At 50.9% G+C, this 26,027-nt stretch overlaps 1 protein-coding gene across 1 annotated transcript in view; it reads left to right on the plus strand.

Moving 5' to 3' along the window:
- Positions 1-24,346, plus strand: part of Sergef (secretion regulating guanine nucleotide exchange factor) — a 213,008-nt gene extending 188,662 nt beyond the window's left edge. The window contains 2 exon segments of the mRNA XM_028880185.2: positions 23,979-24,229; positions 24,232-24,346. Coding sequence (XP_028736018.1) covers positions 23,979-24,229; positions 24,232-24,285 — 305 coding nt within the window. The 3' untranslated portion in view covers positions 24,286-24,346.
- Positions 24,347-26,027: the final 1,681 nt, after the last annotated feature.

A 26,027-nucleotide genomic window follows, 5' to 3' on the forward strand; every position in this document is an offset into this window, starting at 1 on the left:
GAACCGGGAAGCTGGGAGTCAGCATCTGACCTCTCCGCAAGGTAATGATACCCCGAGTGTCAAGAGAGACCGTGGGAGGAGCTGGCTCTCTCCGGCTGGGGAGTGGCCCATACCCTCTTCTTGCTGGGGCCGAGTCCTCTTACAGCTTTCTCTTCCCCTGTTTCTGGTACCTTGCCCTGTCCCATTCTGAGAACCTGCTTGCCCTCGCCTGCCCTCAACCATTGTCCTTTGTACCTTAAGTCCCGCCCATTCCTCCAGGCCCACCAGAATCTCCCGGAAGCACCTCCCTTCTTTCGAAGAGTTGAGCCTGAAAGGGGACGGGGCGGGGGTCAGGCGAGAATTCACAGAGCAGCTCTGTCTGGGCCCAGGGATCAGGATGAACACCTTATGATAAATTATGTTCTTAGTATGTGCCTTTGATGTGTCAGTGGTGAAGAGGGTCCTTTACAAACTCTGTAGACTTCCTCCCAAACCATAACCCCAGCTTAACTGTGGAACACTTGTAAGTGGTCAGAATTGTCAAGGTCACAACAATGAGGAAAGTTGGAAAAACGTTAATGGGCCGGAGGAGCTGAAGGGTCCGTGACAGTTAGACGTCTTAAGGAGGAAAGGAAGGGATATCAGAGGAACTGAGCACAGCATTTAGTCTGTAGTAATGCAGCAGGGCTAGTCTCAGAGCTGACCACGCATCATAGTAACTTACGATGCTGTCTGTGGGAAAACTGGGGAGCAATGTTGGTATTCGGGGGACTCAGCACTAGCTTTTCAACTTTTCTGTGAATTCAAAATAAAAGCTAATTAAAATAAGTCTTGACTGCCCTAGTCACTGGTGGTATGACATGGGCTCTCTTCCTCCACTGTCAAGTGAGTGCCACCCCACGTGACACTCCAGGAGTCCCTTGTTGTCTTCTGATGCTTTCCACATTGACCCTTCTACCAGCTTGAATGCGGCATATTCTTCTCCTGCCCCTCAGGGCTACCCAGGGAGGCGCTGTGGAGGTCCCATGGCTCAGCAGGGCCCTGGCTCTCCCTGAGTAGAGTTTCTTTGGGCTTGAATCTATGTGTGGAAATTTCCCTTGCCTCTGCTGACAGATTGCTCTCGTCGAGCAAGATTGCATTTTTATTTGCATATTTCACTTCATTCTCCCTTACCCCATTGAATTTAGTTTTTCTCTTTAGGAATCAGTATATGAGTCAAACTGCCAGTTCTAAATTTAGTGCTGCCTGTGATATGGAGAATGGGTTTGCTGCCGCCTGTGATATGTATTTGGAAATAATGGTTTTATTTATCCACATCCAGTAATTCTGCCTGCCTGCTGGGTTTTCTCAGGAAAGAGTTTGTCATCTCCTTCCCTACTAATGATGAAATGTTGCCTGTTTGGGTCCCAGAGGCCCAGCCAGAGCCAGACACTAGTGACCTGAGTCTCTGTTTAATTAAGCAATGCCATCCGCAAGATCCTACCACCACAGAGCTCTCTGCAAAGTTTCTGTTCCAAGGAGTTTGGAAACAGGTCTGGGACAGGCTTCTGGACTGCCTGGAGCATGTAGGTTTGTCTCTGGGCCCCAGCCTGACAGGCTTTGTCCTTTAGGGAGGAAGCAGATCGCCCCTTTGTGCTGGAATATGTGTGTGCCTGTGATTTGGGTGCAGAAGACACAGAAGTAAATCACATGCCTCCCTTATCCTCTGAGGAGACAGTCCCGCAAACAAGATTGGAGGACAGAACGAAGGCACGCTGGGCCAGGGCATGTGTGGTCCGGGGTGGGTAAGCAGGAAGTGAGTGATCCATGTTGTGAGGAAAGGCACAGAGAAGAGATGTTAGATTTTGAGTGTGTTGGTTTGATGGGAGATGTTTTCAAGGAAACGTAATTGAGGACTGCCGGGGCAGAGAGAACAGAACCTGTGAAATAAGCAGGCAGCCAGCATCACGACATCTCATTATTTCAAGGGTATGCGTTGGGCACCTTCCATGTACCTGGCGCCATACCAACCATCAGGCCTATAATGGTGATGGAGCTTACACCCTGGCACAAATGGTTCACGGTTTGGTATAAAGCAGGCAATAAGAGATGATATGTGCCAAGATCAGGAGCTAAGCGGTATGGATTAGCTTGCAGGCAGCTCTAGCAATGTACCATATTTTAAGTGACTTAGGCCACAAATTCTCATCTTCACCCCCCTGTGCCTCCCTTCTCTCCCACTTCCTTTTCTTTCCTTCTAGAGACCGACCCTAGGGCCTGGAGTATGGTGAATAGCACTCTCCCATGAAGCTCCACCCAAAACCCTGTCCTCTCATGCTTACGAACTCACTCCAGGAGGCTTGACATTCCCAACTGAAAGTGGTGGACAGCAGCACCATGTGACCTCTGCAGGCTCAAGGCTTAGACTACTCCTTTGCTTTGTCCCTTTTCCGGTGGCTTTAGGTTTTCTGAAGCTCATGGCTGCAACAGTCCAGTCTCTGCCTCGGTCTCCCGTGGCCCTCTCTCCTTGTTGGTATCTTTCTGTCTCTACAGACACTCGTCACTGGACACCAATGGTCCATCTAGGGTCCAAAGTCCATCGGCAAACCCTCCCCAGAGGCTTCTTGGGAAAATCCAATCTTTACTTTCTCCAGCTTACAGTGGCTGTTGATATTTTCATCTGCAGCCACATCACTCCATTGTCTGCCCCAAGGGTCATATTACCTCCTCTTCTGCCTATAAAACCTCCCTTTCCATCTGTCTGTCAAATCCCCCTTTGCCTTTCCCTTAAAAGTATACTCATGGCTTAGGCTTTGGCTCAGTGCAGAGTGTGTTAACATGCTCAGGCCCCGTGTTCAACCCTAGCACCAAAAGGAAGGAATGCCTGTGGTAGCATTTAGGGCCAGCCAATATAAATCAGAACAACCTTCTCATCCCCAAAGCCCTTACTGCAATCACGTTGGTAAAGACGCTTCCTAATTCAGTCTCATACCCGAGGTTCTGGGTGTTATGGCATTGACCTGTTGTCTGGTGAGCCCGTTTAAGCCTACAGAGCGCATGGTTAGAAAGCCTTGTATATACTGTATGTAGCTCTAAGAATTTATTAACCTTCTTTTTCAGAGGAACACATCAGGGCTGAGCAACTTAGTGATTCAGTGGCATTAAAAAAGCAAGGAGTGGAACCAATGATTGGGCCCCAGCCCACTGGCTCCTTGCTATAGCACACTGAGCAGAGTTCTTACGGGATCACCTGGGTTTGAAAGGGCCAGCACGAGGACCAGAGCAGGAACAGCTTTATATAGGGACATAGCATTTGAAGAAATGGACTGTGGTTGACATCCTAGAGCTATGCTCAAAGTCCTTCAGCATGTTGGGGGGGACCTCTGTGTTTTCAGTGGAGGTAAGAGGCTGTCCATGGTCAGGTAGGGACACGCTTGAGGGCCTAAGTGCATGGATCAAAGAGCTCTCTGGGCTTATCATCCATGTTCCCTGAGCATTGCCACAAGTGAGGTCCTAGAGCCCAGAGGGGAGCCTGCTCCAGTCCCTGCCCTTGAGGCAGAGTGGAAAGATCAGGGAACAAATCCCTGCTCTACCTCTCACTCGCTGTGTATCTTCAAACAAGAGACTTTAGCTTCCCAAACTCCTGTTTCCTGTTTCCTTGGAAAAATATGGATATTCTTAAGATTTCACAGAGATACAAACAAAAAGTGGCTGGTACAATTCCAAAATAACCAGGCTCAGTAAATGCGACTTCCATTTCATCAAGAGACTTTCTTGCTAGAACAGAGAAGTAGTTTCCAAACTGAGTGTACCAAGACGCTCTGGTTCCCGTATGCACAGCACAGCATTCCGGTACGGACTGGTCTGACTGGGTGGAGTAGAACACTGTGCAGGTAGGAGATTTGCTCAGCTCATCATGGCTTTTCTGTCATTGAGTGTGGTGGTGCCTTGGTATGTATGGAAAGATCTGAAAGCGTTCAGACATTAGAAAGGAGTCTTCACGCCCAGATATGCTGACAATGTAGCATACCTGCACGGGAGCCAGGTATAACTAGACAAATCAGATCATAGGAGAAGAGCGCTGTTCCAGAGCTGTTGGAATTCAATGGGAAGCTGGATGCGCCACTTGGCGAACTCTGGGGAGAGGAGGTGATATTTGGGCTCCAGTCTCAGAGATAGTAGTTGACTTCATTTGGAGAAGGGACTGCAGGACCAGGGAAGTCCAGGTGTCGAGATACAGATGACTTAGCAGGTAAAGACACCTAACCCCCAAGGCTGACAGCCTGAGATCCGCCCGTGAGATCTTCATGGTAGAAGGAAAGACCCAGCTCCAGTAAGCTGTCCCCTGACCTCCACCCATGCTCACACAGAGAACTAGAGCCTCTGGCTCACACTGCAGCCCACTCTCCACCCGAGCTCAGAGGGGGCTTTTGAATGGAAGAGTCAGGGGGTTAGATTATCCTTTCAGAAAGGTCACACAGCCTTAGTGGCCTGGAGATTAGAGGCTGAGACTGAGGACTGTGGGGAGGGGGCAGGTGTGAGGGAGGACTCACTGCAGAACCAAAGCTGTGAGCTGCTGCTCAGCCTGAACTTATCCCAGGTCTGCTCTCAGTCCTTAGTTTCTCTGTTTTCTTGTCTGTAAAATGGATAGAATGTATTTGTCCATCTCATGCAAGTCTTGTGAACTGTAAGTGAGATGTACCTGGCGCATTGTAGGGCTTAGTAAATGTTTTCTTTCCCTGTTGTATTTCAGGTTTGGTTTTGTTGTTATTGCTGCTGTTGTTGTTTTTCCTTATAACCACCTCAGGAGGAATGACCTCTTTGTTTAATTTCCTGTTTAATAAATAATCAAATTAGAACTCTTAGAAATTAAGAAATTTACTTAACTCTCTATAGGAAGTAGATAAAGGTCAGAGTTTTTTTTTTGAAGTCTTTGCCTTTCATACTGGGCGACACAGCTTCCTGTATTTAGAGCTTTGTTACCCATAAATTCATGAGTGAGACCACATACACAATAGCATGGGGACAGAAAGGACACTGGAAGCTGTGACCAGTGTCTGTGCAGCAATAAGAACATACGTGCCTGGTCACAAGAGGCTGGTTCTCCTGTGCCCGGGTCTTTGTCCTTAGGAAAAAAGTGTAGAAGCTTCATCCACCCAAAGCCTGCTGGAAGAATCTCCCTTCCATCCATGATTGACTGTGCTGAGTCTGTGTCCCTCAACTGAGGACACACAAAGTCAGCTGGCCTCCCGAGGTCAGCCCACCATTGCTGCCACAGACCCTTCTCCAGGGAGAGCTTGAGAAAGGTGCAGCCTTTAGGTCGGGGGCCACTTGGGTGGCTGCGTGATCTTATTGAGTGTTCAAATCTCAACTCTTGTTTGTGTGGTTGGTTGGCTGGTTGGTTGGTTGGTTGGTCGGTCGGCTGGCTGGCTGGTTGGCTGGTTGGTTAGCTGGCTGGCTGGTTGGCTGGCTGGCTGGTTGGTTGGTTGACTGGCTGGCTGGCTGGTTGGTTGACTGGCTGGCTGGCTGGCTGGCTGGCTGGTTGGTTGGTTGGTTGGTCGGTCGGTCGGTCGGTTGGTTGGTTGGTTGGTTGGTTGGTTGGTTGGCTGGCTGGTTGGTTGACTGGCTGGCTGGCTGGTTGGTTGGTTGGTTGGTTGGTTGGTCGGTTGGTTGGTTGGTTGGTTGGTTGGTTGGCTGGTTGGTTGGCTGGCTGGCTGGTTGGCTGGCTGACTGGCTGGCTGGCTGGTTGGTTGGTTGGTTGGTCGGTTGGTTGGTTTGGTCTCCATGTAACCGAAGTGGGCCTCACACTCATGATCCCCTTACCCAACCACCCAAATACTGGGATTAGAGGTGTACACTACCACTCCTAACTTCACGTGGGGGGTTTTCTTTATTTTCTCTTTTTAGTGCCCGGGATCAAACCCAGGTCCTCATTCGTGGTTAGGAACACTCTCCACTACACTGTAGCCCCAGTGCAGCCCGAACCTATAAAACAAGACCATAATACTGACCTTGCAACACGGCTGTTTGAATTAGGTGCCAGCCGTCCAGGCCTGAGTGCCAGTTGTACCGCTGACTGGCTGTGGAACAGTGGGCAAATGATTTGGCCTCCATCCTGGTTTTCCTTTCTGCAAAATGGGTTTAATGACAGGTCCTACCCCTAGGTTGTGGTGGAGATCAGTCCACTGGAGGGGCGGCCAGAACACTGCTCATTCTAGGTAAATGTCAGAGACTATTCCCACGTGTCGGTTCCCTCCCGTGGAGCTCTGGCTGCTGTGATCTCAGGCCCCGGAGGTTTGCAAGCATGCCATAGTCTCTTAGCCACAGAAAGAGCATCTGTGATGAGGGAGGCCCCTGACCTGCTGCAGATGCAGACCATCACACGTCTGCCTGGCAGGCTCCTCTGGTGCTCACAGGACTCTTTTTCTATGATGTGTAAGCTTGCCTCTCTCGAGAGGACAGAGATTTCATGGGACAGTCAAGCCTCTTGATTGTCACCACATCGCAGCCCCTGAGGGGAAGCCTGATTCAAACTAGGCCCCAGGACTAACAGGCTAGGCCAGCAGGAGGCAGCTTGACTCTGGATCTCTCATCTCTGGCTTGTAAGTGGGACAGGATTTTTCTACAGGACAGTTTCCCCAAGCAGGTCACCGTGGCAGTTGTCCTTTTGGCCCAGCCAGGCCAGCAGGGCTGCTCCTCTCGGGCTGCCTCTCAGCTCGCCAGGACCACAGGTGCCTTCATGTGTTGGGCAGCACTGTTCTGATGGTTCTAGTCCACCCCCGTGAAGCAAGTGCAAAAACGACCAAGAAGAAACTGCTGGCATGAGCTAGCGGCCTTTCTGAAGCCCGGTCCCTGTGGTGGGATGCCTTGCTCAGCCTTGAGGGGAAGAGCCTGGGTCCTGCCGCAACTTGGTATGCCAGACTTTGTTGACCCCACCCCCACCCCAAGGAAGGCCTTACCCCCTCTGAGAAGTGGATGGGGGGTGAAGGGGGGGAGCTAGGAGGGATGGGGGGAGGGGGAACTGTGGTTGGTATGTAGAATGAAAAAAAATTTTAATAAAAAAAAGAAACTGCTGCAAGTTCTCACAGGGAGAGGCTGCTCAAAGGCTGCCATTCCGGGTTTCCCACCCTTGGGAGCAGGTGCTGCCTGAAGAGTTGGAGCTTCTCTGGGTAGTCTACCTGCTCGTGGGTCTTTGCAGTGCTGTGGCTATTCCTTTCCACTGCCCCCAGCATTTGGTAAACGTCCTGGAAATGCCTCCAACCTCAGCCCCACCAACAGGGCGGGTTATGTGCGGCTGAGAGGGTTAAGGACGAGAGCTGTAAGGACCCTTCCGTGGAGAACAGTGCTGCCTGCCCGATCTCCAGGAACCAAGACACGAGACGGCTCCAGAGAGGGAGCTGGAGCTGGAGGAAGCAGAGCTGAGGCCTCCTGCTCAGGCACCCCCAGCACTGCCCTTGACTCGTTATTTCAGCAGCCTGCATACTCTCCCCACCTCCTGGCAATGGCCAAGTGGATTTTTGGAGCATCCTGTAGCCAGGCTTGGTTTTAAGAGGAAGATTGCTCATTCTCTGCCCAAGCATCAGTTTCCACAAGAACCCTCTTCCCTGGATACCAAATGGTCAGGTTTAAACATGGTAAAACCATGAAGAACTTAGGAAAACCAGAGCCCTGTGTCTGGGACAGACGCCAGGGTGGTCCCATGGACTGCTTTGAGAACATGAGTTGTCCGACTTGAACGAGAGCTATCCAGGTCCCATGTTGTTTGAGCTGTTTACTGCATCCCAAGAAAGGGGAACTACTTTGGCCGGGAATTCTCTCCCAGCTTTCTTCAGAGAAACTCTGCTTTGAGTCACATTCACCAAGCTCAGTGTCCCCACTGCAAACAAATATCACAGTAGCAAAACCTGCCTCCCCAGGTCACATGGAACATCAAACCAGGACAGCTAGGTGAAGACATCCAACTGTGCACGTGTATTTATCAGGGGCCCATCGGAACATCTGGCTGTGTCTCTGTCTCCTCTATCTGTGGGGGAGGACAGGGGGCTGGAGAGAGACACAGATAAGCCTGGAGGAATTCAGGAGAGGATAGCAAGTCCACGTACTGCAGAACAAGCCACAGGGTAGCGGTCCAGGCCGGAGTCAGAAGACTGGAGATTGGCGGCAATCCAGAGACAAAATTCTGTCTTCTACAGAAGCCTCAGACTTTGATCTGCAAGCTTCAGCCAGCTGAGGGCAGCCCACCACACGAGGAAGGGCAACCCACTTTACTTAAAGTCAATCATTTCAAATGTAAATTAACTACGTCTAAAAGATGCCCTTCCTACAGCATACACCCTAGCATCTGTCCAAACAGTGGTCTATACTAGCCAGCCATGTGGACACGGGAGTAAGCATCGCACCATGTAAGTAAGGGTGAAGGCTTTCCTTAATGAAGACACACCACCACCTTAACGAAGACCTTCCACCTTCTTCCTCCTCTTGGAAGTCCTTGCTTGCAGACTAAAGAAGCGCCATTCAATGCCTCCTCTGGCACATGAACTCAGAAGCTGTTAGCACCCGAGCACGGGACCTGTGGCTCCCTCCTGTCTTTCTTGGGACTGCTTATGCTGGCTTTCCGTTCCGCGGCCCGCCCTAGCTAACCACATGCCTTTCCACCGACACCTGTGCTCTGAGCCGTCCCAGTCCCCACCCCGTCAGGTCCTGTCCAGGTTGCTGCCACTTCTCAAGCATCTGCAGCATTGCCACTGTTATCTCAATTAGGCCAGGCGACCTGAGCAGGGAGTGTCATAGTGTTTTATGCCAGCTGCTAGGGTGGCCTTCCAGGGATGTGCCAGTTAGGTAGGAGTTAGCCTCCTGCCTCAGACGTTCTGGGTGACCTGACTACAAGGAAAGCTGGCCCTCCTTCCATCTCAGAGATTTACAGGCCACAAGCTGCCCCCAAATCTTCTTGGTTTTATTAGATTCTCTTGAGGGGGGATGGGGTGGACCATGTATACCATGTACAAGTGTACCGTGTACATGCAGTGCCCACAGAACCCAGAAGAGGGCATTGGATTTCCCTGGAACTAGAGTTACAGGCATTTGTAATCTGTCTTTTGGATGCTGGGAACCAAACCCAGGTCCTCTGCAAGAGCAGCCAATGCTCTTAGCTGCTGAGCCATCTCTCCGGCCCCCAAAGACTTCTTTCTCATTTTAATGGGATATGAGATTGCTTTTGATGAAAATGAAGAACACCTTGCTGGGATCTGTAGGGCAGCAAGAGATTGTGACCCCTCTGTCCCTCCTTCCTGCATGATCCTGGGTAAATGTCACTTTGTGAGCCCCATGACTCTTGTAAGGTCCTGGAACAAGGCCCTGCTTTGTGTGGTGTCAGCCAGCTTCCAGGGCTCTTCCTGTCACTCACCATTCCTGCTCCTCACATCAACTTCCTGGGGAGATGCAACGGAGACATGGAAATGGGCCTTTCCCGTTTTCCAGAAAAGGACGTTAAGGTTCAAACAGATGAAATGATTTGTCTAAACTCACAGATGGTAAGTGGAAAGCCTGGGCTTGAACTTGAGGTCCCGAGCCCAGCGTGCTTGGTGTACCCTTGTGACTGATACCATCTACCAGGTTATAGCAGAGAAATCATCCCGGCATTGGGAGGGCCGTGAAGGCATCCAGCAGAGGAGGTGCTTCCTCAGAGCCCTGGGGCTCAGGTAGGCAGGGTGAGCTGAGAGAACTTCCTTGCATTGGAAGATGCTGGTCTCTAGCCCTCAAATTTAATTGTTTTCCAGTGCTATTGACCTAATTCAGAAGGCGTTTATTGAGGCATTACACTACCTCCGGTTCTCTACTAGGGGGCAGAATAATAATAAAAACTAGACTGGTAAGTTTTATATTTGAAATGTAAACAGAAGGCTTTGCATTTATAGGAAAAAGTGCAATTAAGTCATCCCAGATAGACAAAGGCAAATACAGCTGAGCCCAGTGCCTGAGGCAAGACTTAGACATTAGGAGACAGGAAATAGGTGGTGTCTGCTCTTTGCCCTTGACCCCTGTGCCACAGACACCAGTACTGCAGGCTACTCCACTGTGTGCGGACAGCTGGGGACAGCTGGGGACAGCCTGGGGACTGTAGGACCCAGCTGTGTGCAGTCTGCTGCATCCCCACCGTCCGTCCCCTGTTGGGTTCCACACAGTACCTGAAGCATCAACCACAAAGAAAGGGAATGTGCCCTGCCGCCTGAGAAGAGAACACAGTGAGCAGGGAGCGGGCACCCTGGCTGCACGGGGGATGGGCAGGCCTGAAGGTACAGGTGTAAGGACTGTGCCTGCCCTACTAGGGCCTGGGAGGCAGGAGGCTGTGATGTTGCAGGCAAGGTTTTCCGTCCATAGTGATTTGTATCATGATTTTAAAACCTGTTTCCCAGTTTCCTGTGCACTATTCTGTCAGCTTGTTGCCATGGAGAAATGGGTTGGGGCTAGAAGCTCTGTCCTTCTCTGTCAGCATTGCTGGACCCGCCAGCTGCCTTCTGCCCCTGTGTAGATGGAGGGGAGCCAGGATGGCACTTGTTCTCAGGCCCTGTCTCTACAGGCACTGGTGCTGTGGCTCATGTCCCCATGGACTATCACTGCATTTATTCATGCATTGACTTAGCTTCTTATACCAAGTGCTGCTCTGTGTGCCAGGCATCGCACTGTGCTCTGCAAACAGTGGGCCCTGCCTGGCGGGATCTGCCTGCCTGTCCTGCTACAGCAGCCCCTTGCCTGCTCTCCTCAGCAACTCTCTCCTCGGAGTTATTGAGATGTTTTGTTTCTCTTTCAGCCTTTATAATTGTTTGTTTAGGAGCTTCTTGGAAGTTACCCCTTGTCCTGCATTCCTGGATCTTAGTCTGTTCTTGTAACCCCATCATCTAACATAAGGCCAAGGGCATAGGAGGTCCTCAACCAGGAAGTACATTCAAGGAACCTCTCAGAATGTCTATTTGCCTTTCTTCCTCTGTTCCCAGCCTGTGGTGTGTGGAACAAAATAAACCAGAGCAAAGAGGGGAAGGACACTTTTTTTTTTTTTTTTGGACAGGGTTCTATGTAGCCCAGACTGGCCTTGAACTCACTATATAGTCAAGGATGGCTTTGAACTTCTCATCTCCTGGTTTCTACCTCTAGAGTGCCAAGATTACAGGTGCGGGTCACCACAACTCGTTTATGCAGTGCTGGGGCTCAAACCCAGGGCCTCCTGAATGTTAGGCAAGCCCTCCCCACGGAGCGCCACTCCAGCCCTGCCTAGCTTCTGCTTTTTCTAAGCTGTATCATTTCAAGCAAGTGGCTTAAGCCAATAGTTGCCTCTAAACCTGTATCACCAGGATGTCAATAACTGAATTTTGATTTAAAAAAATAAAAAGTATTGGTGGCCATTTAACCTTACCACATGCTTTCCTAGTAGAACTCTGCTGAGAAAAGTAGCCTTGCAAATACCCTTGTGTTATGATCAAGAGACCCAAAGCTTGGTCATGGCCATGACCTTGGTCAAATAAGTATCTCTTTCTACCAAGACCTGGATTCAGTATCCACATTGGCAATGTTTGGGAGTTGGATTTTACCATCTTCAATGGTTCTTTTAGCTCTCAAAGTCTGAGAACTCCATTAAGGGAATAAAAGGCTCCTCTCAGCTTGCCACCCCCATCACCAGTACACCCCTGGGCTGGAGGCTGACCTCAGCTTGCCACCCCCATCACCAGTGCACCCCTGGGCTGGAGGCTGACCTCAGCTTGCCACCCCCATCACCAGTGCACCCCTGGGCTGAAGGCTGACCTCAACTTGCCACCCCCATCACCAGTGCACCCCTGGGCTAGAGGCTGACCTCAGCTTGACTTCTGCTGCCAGCTCTGGAAACTGCTCTCCCAAGAGGCTCTGGACCAGAACACTGACACTGGATGTAAAGATGTCTTTCAGATGCAGATATCTCTTTGGGATGTTCCTTCTCTGTCCCTCCCCCAGTGCAGTGGCTGGGCTTGGCCTGCGTCCCAGAACAGTGAAGAATTGTTGGAAGAAGGAGGTGGCTTTTCTCCCTTCACCTGTTGTCTTCCTGAGCCTCTGACTGCTGAGGTTTCTGTTTTCTCAGCCACCTGCAGTCCACAGCTCTGTGCAAGGCACTGTGCAGAATACAGAGGGACAATAGCTATTGTCCTCACACAGTGACAGTCTGTGACGTGGACAGGTGACATAAAGCAAGCTATAGAGTTCCTGGGAGGCTTGTCTGGGAAAGGCTCTGGACTTGATCGAAGAGTGGACCGTCTCATTCTTGTCCCAGATGTTGCCTCTTCCATAGAGCTTAAAGGGTTGGGCCAGAGAATGAGCCCTGAGTCCCTTTACTGCCCTGAAGCTGAGCCTTGGAGACCTTCTGAGGATTTAGTAATGGCATGAGAGAGATGGATGAGTGTATTCAGACTGAAGAACAGGACATGATGCTCTATAGGCCAAGGGTAGAACAAGGTCAGAAGTCCTTATACTAGGACAGAGAGGTGTGGGAGGCACCACCGGAGGGATTCAGTCTCAGAACAGGCAGCCCTTATATTCCTGGGTCCCTATGGACTGAGCACTCACCCAAAAGATGCCTGGCAGGATAGAGGAGCAAAAAAAAAGCAGCTTAGACCTGGGGCTTTTTCCTTACCTGGGAGCCATACTCCAGTGCATCTCCTGACAGGAAGACCTTACTAGCAAGGCGCTGGGGTCCCTCCTCTAGATTCTCTCTTTCACCCAAACAGTAGGTCCTAGGTTGGTAGGAACCCAGGCAGCCTGTTGGGGAGTAAATCTTTCTGAGGTGTCTGCCCTTGCTCTTGGGCTGTTTCTCAACAGATGTTCCTCTGAGCTTGGCATAACAAGGGGAATGCTCTGACTAGGTTGGAGTCAAAGTCTGGATTTATCAGCCAGGCCCGAGAGTCTAGGAGTCCGGTGTCTTCCACCCAGCTGTGACTCCCATCTTTCTACCTTGGTTGTTTTTCTAGTGCTGTGACAAAACACAATGACAAAGACCACTTGTAACAGAAAGCATTGAACTGGACTTGCAGTTTCTGAGGGTTCGAGTCTAAGGTGGCAGAGCAAAGGCATGTCAGCAGGAATGGCCGGGTGCTCACATCCTCATCCACAAGCAGGGCGCAGAGAGAGCACTGGAAACCTGTGAAGCCCAGCACCCAGTGGCACACTCCTCCAACAAGGCCCCATCTCCTGATCCTCCATAAACAGTTCCACCACCTGGGGACCAAGTATTCAAACATATGAGCCTGTGGGGGCCATTCTCATTCAAACTACCACAGCTCCCAAATTCCCCTCCACAGCATCATCAATGCCCAGTCCTCTTGGTCCTGCCTCTCTGTAAGGGACTCTCTCCATCCCTCTTCTGTATCCCACTGTCGTGGAGGTAGCTCAGGCTTCATTCATCCTGGACTTCACCTTGGCCTCCAAAGTGATGTCCAGGTCAACCTTCAACTACATTCAACCCAAAGTGTCCAAGACATAAGATTGCATAGGTGCTTTATATGTTACCATGGCAACAGCAATGAAGTGCTAGTGATTCTGCTATTCTCTTACCCAGTGCCTTAGCAGCTTCCAATTAGCTGTCAGATACAGTCCAAAATCTATAGTCAGGCCTTCGAAGACTAGATCTCCCAAGTCTGCCATGATCTACCCCCTACCTATCAGCCAAATTTCTACTACTTTTTACACTTCCATTTTTCCCACCAAATGTAACCACCATAGTTAGCTGGGCAAGCTCTAGAGCCCCAGCCCAGCCAGGTCTCTCCTCACAGTGTTCTCCAGGTTTGGAATGCCCTAGGTCCTGCCACACCGGTTTTTCCTCATCCATTGAAGATATCCGTTGGCCTCCTGGACTGCTTATTCCTTGAGGGCGGTCGTCATAGACTGCTCGAATAAGGTGCAGTTGATGTTTCGTTCATTCCCTGAAAGGCCTGGTTCATCTCTGCAGCTCGAGTTTGAGTCGGGGAAGTTACATGTATGTCCACACCTCAGAGTCTAGTCCTTGAAGGGATTTGTAAGTTTCCCCAGTGTCTGTGGGAAACCAGTCAGCCAGCTGTCCTCAGCATGCTGTGTACAAACGGGCTTGTCCTCTGATGTCCCTGGCCAAAGAAGGCAGGGGACCTGTTACTAGATACGGGTCAAAGAGGTCACTCAGCTATGGCCCAGGTACAGCCCAGTGTCGGGAGTCCTAAGGTAACTACCACTGAGCGTTCCGTTCTCAAGGGGGTCCAGCTACACAGCAGGGCTACAGGTGAGGGATTCGGACCCTTAGGTGGTAGAAGGTCAAGGGAGTGTAAACAGAGTCGGGATCCTGATCACCTCGCCTGAGCCAGTTCAGGGCACGCTGGTCCTATCGCTGCTCCAAGCAGCCTGGACCAGCCTGGAGGGTCTCAGAGGGAAAGGAGTTCTCTTTCTGCGTCAGGATGATTTGGGAGGAAGTGTGGCCTCGATCTAGAAACAGCTTCTTCCAATCCTCCATTCCATTCTGAGCTAGAGGAGACAGTGGCTGACAGGATGCGAGGCCAGCCTCTTCTGCTTCACAGCCTGGCTCCTCAGGCCTTTGCTTTCCATTTCAAACTCAAGCCATGAACATGCTACCCTCTGGGCCACCATTTGGAAAAGCCGATCTCGGCCTGACACTCACTGCCTGTAAATGGCGTAGAATTAGGCTAATCAGTGGCTCTTAATTTCCCAACAAATGCGAGTGCTGTGCTAATTGCCAGGGTCCACACCAGCAGATCCCTGGTTGGCGGCATCACATAAGAGAAGTGGTAATTTGGGGGCTGGAGTGGGGGAGGGCCTGCTTTGTTGGCTGAGCCGGTTAAAAACTGTATTAGACCACATGAGCCAAAGCACAGCCAGCCAGGGCCTGGCCCTGTTGATCAGCCAGGGATCGAGTAAGTAGCCCCCAGATTGTGTGCAGGAGCTGAACCTGGGTCCAGCATCTCCTTGTCCATGAGTAGATTTGGTTTGTTCTTATTCACGGAGGAAGATTTCACCAGCAGCATGGCATGGTACTGCCAGAGCAGCTCATCAGGGATAAGGCATCCCCAACCTTGGTCTGTTACCATGGCAACATGGCATTTCCAGACTTTCCGGGCAACCTTACAGCATCTGCTGCCGTGAGAGATTCACATGGAAAGGGGTCACTGCTCCTTCTCCACTCTGGAGAGGGCAAGTTGTGAAGACAGTGTGTAAGTGGTTCTTCAAGTCTACCTGTCCACTCCAGTCTGGGGAGGGGGGGCAAAGCTGCCAGGTCAGGAGAGACTTCCTGGAGGAAAAGCAAAGGGAGACAGACAAACGGACACAGGCAAAGCCTGGTAGCTGGGGAGGTCGTGGAGTGTTGGCGTGAAGCTCGTAGTTTGGCTAGGTGTCAGAGCAGACACTGGTGGAGAAGATGGAGTTAGTTCTGCCACCACCACCACCACCACCACCACCACCCCGGAGCCTTCCACTTAACCTCTGCCTGGCAAATCCTGACCGTAGTTCAACTGCACCCAGATTGTATGGCTGACGCCCTCCCCACCCCCGCTGGGGCTGCTGACACTCGTGCTGCCCTTTGAGTGGGTGTCCCTCCCCTTCTGTCTTGGCTCAGTATTGTGTGTCACACTCGTGTGCTCACTGGACTCACTGATCCTCCGCTCTTCCTTCCTCTGTGTGTCACACTCGTGTGCTCACTGGACTCACTGATCCTCTGCTCCTCCTCTGTGTGTCACACTCGTGTATTCACTGGACTCACTGATCCTCCGCTCTTCCTTCCTCTGTGTGTCACACTCGTGTGCTCACTGGACTCACTGATCCTCCGCTCTTCCTTCCTCTGTGTGTCACACTCGTGTGCTCACTGGACTCACTGGACTCACTGATCCTCCGCTCTTCCTTCCTCTGTGTGTCACACTCCTGTGCTCACTGGACTCACTGATCCTCCGCTCTTCCTCTGTGGAGATACCGAGAGGAAAATGCTTGTTCAAGGTCAGGCAGGACTCCAGAAGCCATAAGACACAGGTTAAGAACTCAGGATCCAGGCAGGCTGGCCTTGATTATTTCCCAGCTTCACCACTGGTTTTGAGGTGAGCATAAGCCTCAACTAAACTTCATTTCACCCCACCTTCTTCTCCAGGGGTGAGATGGGGGTCCTGAACATCCTCACCCTAAGTTCTTAGGGTGGTGAAATGGCAGACCAGAAGTAGGTCAAAACAGAAGCCTAGATCTTAGTGTGGAGTATTAGTAAATGTTAGTTATTGTCCTTAAAAACGGAGACTCGCTCATCCTCGCACCTTCCTCTTCCTTGCTTGCACATACAAGGCACTGTATCTGGAGTTGGCATCAGGTGGATGTCATTGCCTGGCTGGATGCACTCGCCATGCAGAGCCTTCCACATTGGTGGCCGTGCACTCGTGTCTGGTGTTTGCAGCTTTGATGCTGCATGGTCTCTGCAGGGCTGGAGCCATGCCAGGTTGAGTCAGTCTTGCAGCTCAGCCTGCACTGTAAAGTGTGTGCCATATCTGGCTCCCATAGGCAGGTGCTGCGTGGCCTAGGACTTCAGCCATGGACTTCCCTGGAAGAGCATAGCTTCTCCCTTTGGGCACAATAGATATTCATAGTCCCTAAAACCTGACTTTATAATCTACAAAAGATTTCCATTAGCTCTCCTGAAGTGAACAGGGCACTGGGATTCTCAGCAGCGAGAATGGCCCATTCAGTGGATAAAGATCCCACATCTCTATCACAGGGTACTTCCCAGCTGAACCCACACAGCAGAGAGTCTGGAGAGGGCCTTGTTCTCATCTTCTGATCACAGCCCTGTTGGTCTTCCCTGTGAATGAAGCCTTTGGCATGTGTGTGAAGGCTTCTTTGCATAGGATGCCAGTGAGATAAAGAACATGAGCTTAGCCTTAAACAGACTTTTTAAAAAATGAGTTACTAGAAAAGCAACAAATGAACATTGAAGAAAATAGAAAAGAATTTTATTTAGAAGTCAATTCATTAAGCAGTATCCTTAGTCCTCATAAATAGCCTGGCAGAGAGTTGTGACCTGTAGATGAAGGAGTGGACTGGTGGTTCCCCACACCTCCAGGTTTGGCCCTGGGTAGTAGGACCATCCCAAGGGACACTGAACTTAGTGCTGCAGACTTCAGATCTATATGTCGCCCTGACTCCTCCTAGGAAGAGTAAAACCCATTTGCGCTGGCTGTCTCTGCCAGGTAACTGCTTCTCCGTAAGTGTTCTCATTCAACGGTTAGGTCCTTAGGAAAAGTCTGTGAAGTACTAAAACTATTCTCCTTTTGAAGATGAGAAATTCGAGCCTGGGAGAGAATGAATAACCTGCCCAGGATCGTGGAGCAAGGAAGCATTGGAGCCCCTGACTTCAGGGAGTTGGCATTAGAAAGCAGGGCACCCAGGAAACAGCTGTGTGTGAGCAGATGATTGGATGCCAGCTCCCCCTCTAGAGAAGAGTCTAGGGAGCATCTGGTCCTGTGGTTAGAGTCCGTGGGGCTGGGGCAGCGAAGGCTGAGGGCACAGGGACCATGCTCTCACCGCTGCTCCGCGCAGGGTGGCATCACGGTACCACTTCTGTGCCCCGAGCTACTGCAGACAGTTTAGCTAGCGTTTCTCCTACCACAGTGGCTATCAAATTCTGGAATGCGCCAGAACCTCCCCGTGGAGAGCTGTTCTGGGGTGGGCACCTAGCCTCCTGTGAACAAATGAGAAGGTTGTCAGGACATTGTCGGGGATATAGTGACCCGCTTCCTGGAGGTGGAGAGGCAGGAGTCACCCCAGGTCACACGGTCCTGTGGAAGACAGGTCCCTCGGAGTCTCATCTGCATGCCTCATCTGCATGCCTCATCTGCAGCCCTTCCCCCTGCACCACAGCAGCAACTGGGCCAACAAACAGATGACACAGCAGAGAATAACAAATGGTTTCCATAGCGATGCTCAGTGGCTTGTGGCTGTCGGCATGCCTCAGACAAACCGAGATCTGAACCCTGGCTGCAGCAGTGCGAAATGTTACCTACTCCAGCCAGGGGAAGGAAACGGTCCAGAAAGGTGGCATGGTTTTATCCTGTGACCGTGTCCTGGGGGATCTCCCCCAAGTTCTCTAACAGCTGGCAGCAAGTTTGGGCAGACCCAAGAGGGCTGGGAGTTGGACCTGGGCATGAAACAGGGCCACCCCAGCAGCCGATGAGGAGAGCCAGCTGAGCAGATGTCTTGTGATGAGCTCTGCTGGGAACTGTTATGTGTCTGTTTAGAAACAACAAAGACCAGTGAGAGATGACTGTCCTTGTTCACAGCTGATGAAGCCGAGACCAAGGTGTACATGCCGGATGACATCAATATCAAATCCAAGCCCAGCTCAGCCCGTAGCTACTGAGCAGCAACAATTGATTCCAAAATCTCTGCTCCCACCTCCCGAGTAAGGACTCAGGCTAGGTGCTGGCCAGTGGCTCCTCCTTATCTCAGGAGGGAAAAGGTTGGGTCAGTCTACCGGCAAGTCATTCTAAGAGCTACAGTCAAGTAGTCCTGGCCAGGTCTGCCAGCACAGGGGGATCTAGAGCTAGACATGGTCTAGTGCTTGTTCTCATATGTCCGTTTTCCCATAAGTATGCCAGTCTGTGCATGTATACATGCTTGTGCACACACACACACACACACACACGCATACACAAACACACATACACACATGCACAAGCACACACATGCACAAACAATCCTTTGGTGAGGATTGCTGTCATTGCCCTGCCCAACTCATCGATCTGGCTTCCTCTCAGAAGACTGAGCCACTGTAGGGACAGTTGGCATTTAGGAACTATTCATGCCAGAAACAAATATTTCCTGAGCACCTTTTCTGATGTATAACTTTGTTAGTTCTGTGAGAGAGCTGTTGAAAAAAAAAATCCTGGTTTTGCTCCCTTGGAGCTTTGCATTCTAGCAGAGACAAAAAGGTTCTTCTGCTGGGCTGTAACATGTTGGAAGAGAAAGGCCTTGAGCTCCCTAGGAATTAGGCAGTATTGCCCAAGAAAGCCTGGCCTCAGGGTCCAGGCACTTCCCCTCAAATATCACCTTCTGGGCATGCCACTTCTCCCATGACAGCATTCCAGGAGAGGATTGCTGGGCTGTGTCCATGTCAGCAGCCCGGCCACTTACCGGGAGAAAGCACACTGCTTCCCTTGGACCAGAGCCTGCAGCTACACCCAATGGTAAATTACCTTTCAGACATACAGGTTTTATGACAGTGAGGCTAGTCACAAAGAAGATGCACATGTATTCATCTGTATAGTATTATAAATACAAGATACTCACTTCGTTCGTGAAAAACCAAAGCCAGAAACTGTGACTGAGCGTGGTTCAGGGCCCCTGTGGACCCATCCAGGTTCATCATACCTCCTACCGTTTCTCACTTGGTTCTCAGGCTACCCTCCCTCCGGCCCCCCACAGGGCTTTCTACAGAGTTCGTTCATTCATTTGTGTCTGGCAAGGACCTCTGTCATTTGTGCATTTGTTTTTGAGACAGGGTCTTTCTATGTAGCCCTGGCTGTCTTGGAACTCGCTATTTATACCCTGGCCTCAGACTCACAGAGATCCACCTTCTTCTGCCTCTCCAGTGCTGGGGTTAAAGGTGTGCACCTCCATGCCCTTAGCACCTCCATCCTAGACTGCCCCAAAGGGAGTTCCTCATCTTCTCCCCAAAGCTGTTCTTCTCCCAGGCTTCCTTAGCTTCACAGATACTGCTACTGTAAGGGAGGATGTGAACCCTAGTGGAGGACTCCACGCTTTGGGCAGGTGACATGTCACAGTTGGTCCTCAGAGGCAGCAGAGGGAGACATCACCCTACATTGTATCTGCATCTGGGTCTTGAACTTGATTGAACTCAGCACCAAGTAAGATATGTGCTGGGAGATGTATAGTGTGGCCCAGAACTTCTGACACATGAGGACGTAGGAGCCATTATTACACAAGGTGTGCTGGGGAATCCAGAAAAAGCCTGGCACGGTCCAGATTAAATGGTATCCTAGGATTAGGTAGGCAGCAGTTGGCAAACTATCACTGGGCCTGACCTGCGGCCTACTTTTTTATGATGGCATAGCTGTTTAGATGTATTTATTTTATTTGTATGTGTTTGCACACATGTATGGATGTGTATCGTGTGCATGCCTGGTGCTTACAGAGATCAGAAGACAATGTCAGATCAGATTCCCTGGAACTGGAGTTCCAGATGGTTGTGAGCCACCATGTGGGTGCTGGGACCTGAACCCAGGTCCTCTGCAAGAGCAAGTGCTCTTAACTGTAGAAGTACTTCTCTAGCCCCACAAGCCATTCTCAAATGACCTTCAAAGGATTGTGGGAAAGAGACTGGGTGGGGCTGCCGAGACGGCTCAGTGGACATAGTACCTGTTGCAGAAACAGGCAGACCTCAGTGCAGATCTCCAGTCCCCATGGGTAAAACCAGGCATGGCAGCACATACCTGTGGCCCCAACACTGGGAGTGACGAGAAGATCCCTGGGCTTCCTGTCAAACCCTTGTAGCCAATCAATGAGCTCCAGGTTCAGTAAGAGACTCTCTGTCGCCTGGTGGTGGTGGTGATGGCGGCAGCGGTGGCGGCAGAGGCAGCAGCAGCAGCGCAAGCCTTTAATCCCAGCACTCGGGAGGCAGAGGCAGGTGGATCTCTGTGAGTTCAAGGCCAACCTGGGCTACAGAGTAAGTTCCAGGAAAGGTGCAAAGCTACACAGAGAAACCCTGTCTCGGAAAACCAAGAGAGAGAGAGAGAGAGAGAGAGAGAGAGAGAGAGAGAGAGAGAGAGAGAGAGACTCTCTGTCTCAAAAACGAAGGAGGAGAGAGATGAAGGAAAGAGACCCAGTGTTGATCTCTGGCCTCCACACACAAGTATTCCCATATACATGTGTACACACCCATACAGCACACCCACAAAGAGAGCACGCTAGTGGGGCTCCCAAACCTCAAGTACTTCTGTAAGAACAAGTTCAGGGAAGCCTAGTGTACAATGGGTGCAGTTTAGCACAGTGTTGGGAGCTCGCTCCACATTCTAGATGCTCAGCCTTCTCTCCTGGAAGATGAACACCATCCATGAAATGTGGCCACCTCCCTGGGCTGTTACAGCCTGAGCAGATAAAGCACACAGCCAGGTACACATACTCTCTTCAGAGTCTCAGGGAAGAGATAGCTGGGCTTTTGCCAGCTTCTGCACCAAGCAGGCCTGAAAGTCCTGGCTCTGGGCCTCATCTACCCAGCCCTGAGTGTGGCTTCCTTAGAGTGAGTTCCCTTTGGCAGGAGAAGAGCATGCCAGCTGCCCATTGTGCTGTGTCCTGTGGCGAGATCAGCTCTGTCTTCCTGCCACCCCCCCCCTGCTTCCCACCGCACCCCTGCCGACAGTCAGCTGCGCCTCTCACCAGGGCCAGGCACTTTGCCCATGCAAGGTGCCAACCTAGGCCCTAAGGTCCTGGGCGCGTGTATTCTGCCGCTTCTCCCTTCCTCCCTTCCTTCTGAGTCCATCCTCCCTCTTGCTCCTCCTGATCGGCCTTGTGAACTTCAACCCAGCGGGGAGGGGGAACCACTCTCTCTGCACGGGTTTCCTCATCTTGCCAGCTAACCAGAAGACATGCATTTCCCCAAACCTGAGCCCCTGACCAGTACAGCCTCCCGCCCAAGAAAGAGGAGCCCTGAGGGCAAATCCCCTTAAGCCCAGCTGGCCTCCCACTCTTGAAACGGTGCTCTGTAAAACAAACTTTTGGTGTATAATCACATAATTGTAAAGATCTAAACATTCGGGGTGTGGGAAAATCAGGGGTGTTTTCCGATAAAGGTGGGCTTTCAGTGTGTCCCTGCTGCTGAAGAAATTGCACTTCTTAAAGAGTACTGAATCTGCTGGGTGTGGTGGCGCACCTGCACTCCCAGCACCTGGGAGGTGATACGGGAGGATGGGGAGTCGAGGTTACCTTTGGCTATAGAGTAAGTTAGAGGCCAGCCTAAACTTCATGAGATTCTCCCCGCCCCCCAATAAACCCCCAAGTCAGTAAATAGAGTCATATGAAAGATCTAATGCAAATTCTTAAGTCAAACTGGAAAAAAAAACAAACCAGGTAATCTACCCTTTGGATTTGAACATGTAAATGTTTTTATATTAACCGGGATGGGGAGGGGGATTGTAGGTAACAGCACACAACAGAGGAGAGAAAAGTATCCAGGAACCATGGGGTTATATGTAACAGTGAGGTACCATTTTGTATTCAAATTGAAAAGGATTTTTAAAGCCCATGATGCTAATAAACATTAGTGATGTAGGAGGGGGCAGAGACGCTGCAGATCACCAAAGCCAGGCGGCTTCTCCGAAGAGTGTCCTGGCAGTCCTCAGACAGCCCTCGGGAGTCTCCAAGATGGCAGTACCCACTGGCTGGGAATCCCCATCCCACAAATCTAATTTGAAAAGGTAATTAGAGGGAGTGACAAAGATTCACGCTCAGAGGGGTCCATGCAATGCTGTAGGAAAATGGAAAATTAGAACCAACCTGAGCGTCTGATAATGGCCGGCATGTTAAGTAAATTGTTTAATCTTCATAATGTGCAATTAGGAAGCCACTGTAAATAAATTGCTCAGCAAAAGACTCCACAAACAAAATGGGGTGGCACACCCCAGACTTCTGGGAGAAGACACTTGCAGTGTGTAGAACCGGGGGAAATGCACAAAGAGTCCGTCAGAAAGAGGCAAAGAACAAGAAGGCGGAGAGCGTAAGCACGTGACTTGTAAGGCAGAGCTCACTCCCGCTAGCAGGAGCCCAAGCTGAGTGGATGTACTCTCCAGAGTGGCAGTAGTCTCCAGGGAGCGATGTGGAGACACATCCGTGTCCATGAGTGATGGGAGGGCACCTACAGCCACTTTGATGAACTCTGTGGCCTATACTTAGTAAAATTAAATGTGAACCCCGCCCCATGACTTGTATGTGCTTCTGAGGATCACACTGCACAAACATCATTTTCTACCAGGAGACATGTTCAAAGGTGTTCACAGCAGTATTGTTTATAATAGCAGCCATATTGGTGATGTTGCATAATATCATAATATATCACACGTTGGTGTATATAGCCCAGTGGCAACAACGACTAAGAACTAGCTGTCCCAAGGACATGGCTAAGTGGACAATGCCTTTACATAATGAGAGGCTATTAATGAGCTGGGTTGACGAAGTACTGACTCAGATAAATTCCTGAAGCAGTGTCAAGTGTAAAGAATAGGTCATATAAAAGGTGTGTGTCAGCGATGTGCTTTCGTAAGTCTTTAAAACAAGTGAGTACATAGTGTTTAAGGACATACATGTACATATAAATATGTGTGCATGAAAGTATGGACACTGGCTTCAAAACAGTGGCGATGTTGCAGGGTGGAGGGCCCGGGGGAGTCGGGCTTAAATGGGTTTGGGGTTTTGTTTGTTTGTTGGTTTTGTTTGTTTGTTTGTTTTAAGGAAAGGACTGAAGTACATATGGGAAAATGGTAACTAACATTCTGAGCTTAGGTTAGGATGTTGTACGTTGTTTTCCATGCTTTTCTGCATACGAAGGTATTTCAAATTTTCAAGTAGTTTTCTGAAGGAGCAAGGGTGAAACGAGGTCTTTCTGTGCAGCCTAAGCTGGTCTGGAGCTCAGGGCCTCCTGCCTCAGCTTCTCACGCGCTGGGATTATAGGTGCATAACACAGGAGGCGGCCATGGCCCGAAGAAGCAGCTGGTAGCCTGAGCCAGAGATATGGCAGCGATGTGGCAGCAGAGATGGAAGGAGCTGGGAGAGACTGGAGTTGCTCTTGGGGGGCAGTTAGCAGGGTAATTGGTCACATGTGGGGGTGATGGTGGACAGCTGTGGAGTGCAAGAACGGGGCGGACTGACGTGGGGGGGGGCTGTTGAAGTGGTCCTGGAGCAGACCCTGTCGATGGTCACAAGCTTTGTTTCTTCCTCTGTGGAGCGGGTGCTCTGGTGATGTCTGTGCCCTCTCTCTCCCACAGGTGACAAGTGTTGCTCCTGGGGCTGGAACGAGCATGGCATGTGTGGGGACGGCACTGAGGCCAACGTCTGGACTCCAGCTCCAGTGCAGGCCTTCCAGTCACCGGTGCGACTCCTCCTCGTGGGCTGTGGGGCTGGCCACTCCTTGGCCTTATGTCAGCTGCCAGCCCACCCTGGGCCATGCCAGGATGTCAAGGTCACCTACCCCCTCCAAGATGCCACAGAGAACACTGAATCTCAGGATGCCGTGGACAAAGAGAGAGACTGGAAGGAGAGATGATCAGTAACTTCAGCCTGAACCACTTCTGACAGAATGAGAAATGAGGGACCATGAGGAGCACCTTTAATAAAGTGGCTTGTCCCAACAAAAGGTTCCCTGGAGAATCTTTCTGTCAGTCAACCCAAGAGGGCCTCAATAAGCCCTGATGGCTGGGCAGGACCACAGACCAGAACAATGAGGAGCTTCTTGCCCACTGCTCAAAGAGGACTGAGCTGTGGAGAGGACATCCTTTCTACTCAGCAGATGCACATGAGGAGATCCTCACTAAAGGACATGCAGAGTTAAAACATCAGCAAGGAAGGCCCCAGCCCCTACATGATGGCAGCCCAGCTCCATGGCTGTGTTCTGGTTCAACTGCCTTAGGTCAGAAGACAGAGGGTTCTAGAATATGTCAGAGCAGTATACATTTGCCTTCTAACTTGGGGTTTATTTTCTGTCCAGAGTCCATTGCCTGTCTGAGGGTACCAAGGTACTCTTCCTGGAGACTCAGAAAGGAAGGCATTCAAGTCTTCATGACTAGGGTACAAGCAAAGGCTTGGGGTCGGGTGGGGAGAATGGAATGAAATGAATAAGTAGAGAGAACACAAGGCTTCTGGGAAGACCCAGCAGAGGAAACCCCAAGTGCAGACAAGGGAGTCTGGAGCCAGGGAAACCCTCAGAAGATGTAAGTCTTCCTCCAACCAGGCAGGATTCTGGGGCTGCTGTAGCAGGCGAACTGTATAGTCTCTGAGATGGGATGCCTGGGCTCCACTGGCTTTCAGAGGTTACAGAAGCAGAAGACATTAAAGTTGGGGGATCTTCCATCAACATGTAGCTGAGAGGCCTTCCAACTACATTCTTCAGAGCCTTGCATGGTAGCACATGCCTTTAATCCCAGGATGAAAGAGCTAGGTGGATCTGTGAGTTTACAGCCAGCCTGGGCTACATAAAGTTCCAGGCCAGCCAGGGCTTACAGAGTGAGACCCTATCTCAAAAGAGCAACAATCAAAAACAAAAGCCAACACCCTACACTCTTCGGAGCCTTAGGCATCTCCTTGCAGATGGGACGGGGGTCAGGTAGACAGAGGGGGGCTTGCCAACCTCCAGGGTCCTTTAGGCAGTGTTGGTTTTGTCTTTATGTATTGTGATCTGTATAAGATTATATTTGATAAGTGGGTCCCTAAGAAAGTGGAGAAACTGCTGATCTTACTCAACCGTTCTTGTTGCTCATCCGGAGAAAATGGTGGCCGAAAGGGTGTGGGGGGAGGATCATCTCAAGGCCACACACCTTGGGCCCTGAGCTAGACAAGGATGGGATGGGAAGTAGCCCAATGACTAGAGGTGGGTTCTGCTCCAAAGGTGTGGACGAAGTCAGTCCCACTCCACAGGCCGGAGCCTAGACACCACTTACAGCCACCGTCGGACCCGCACCCCCGGTGCCTGAAGCCTTGCTCCTAACGTGGGACCCAAGCACTGTGCCCCGTTCCACACAACCCCACCCCCCAGGCCCAGAGAGCCGTTGCAGCATTTGGACCCTGATGTGTCCTTGCTGGCAGGACCAAGCCCACAGAGATGGAGCGATCACCCAGGGGTAAGCCATACTGGAGCAAGCTCAAGGTTTCTGTCCTGTAGGCTGAATAGTTGGCAAAAACCAGGCCAGAAAGCATTCCCATGTGACCCATACAGTCACAAGAAGCCAACACCATTTTGCCCAGAGGGCCACAGGGCGGAAATCCCTCCTATTGCCTTCAGCACGTACTAGAAAAACTCAACACCGGGTACTTCTGTTGCT

Source organism: Peromyscus leucopus, chromosome 1 (assembly GCF_004664715.2).
Source record: "Peromyscus leucopus breed LL Stock chromosome 1, UCI_PerLeu_2.1, whole genome shotgun sequence".
Lineage (NCBI taxonomy): Eukaryota > Metazoa > Chordata > Mammalia > Rodentia > Cricetidae > Peromyscus > Peromyscus leucopus.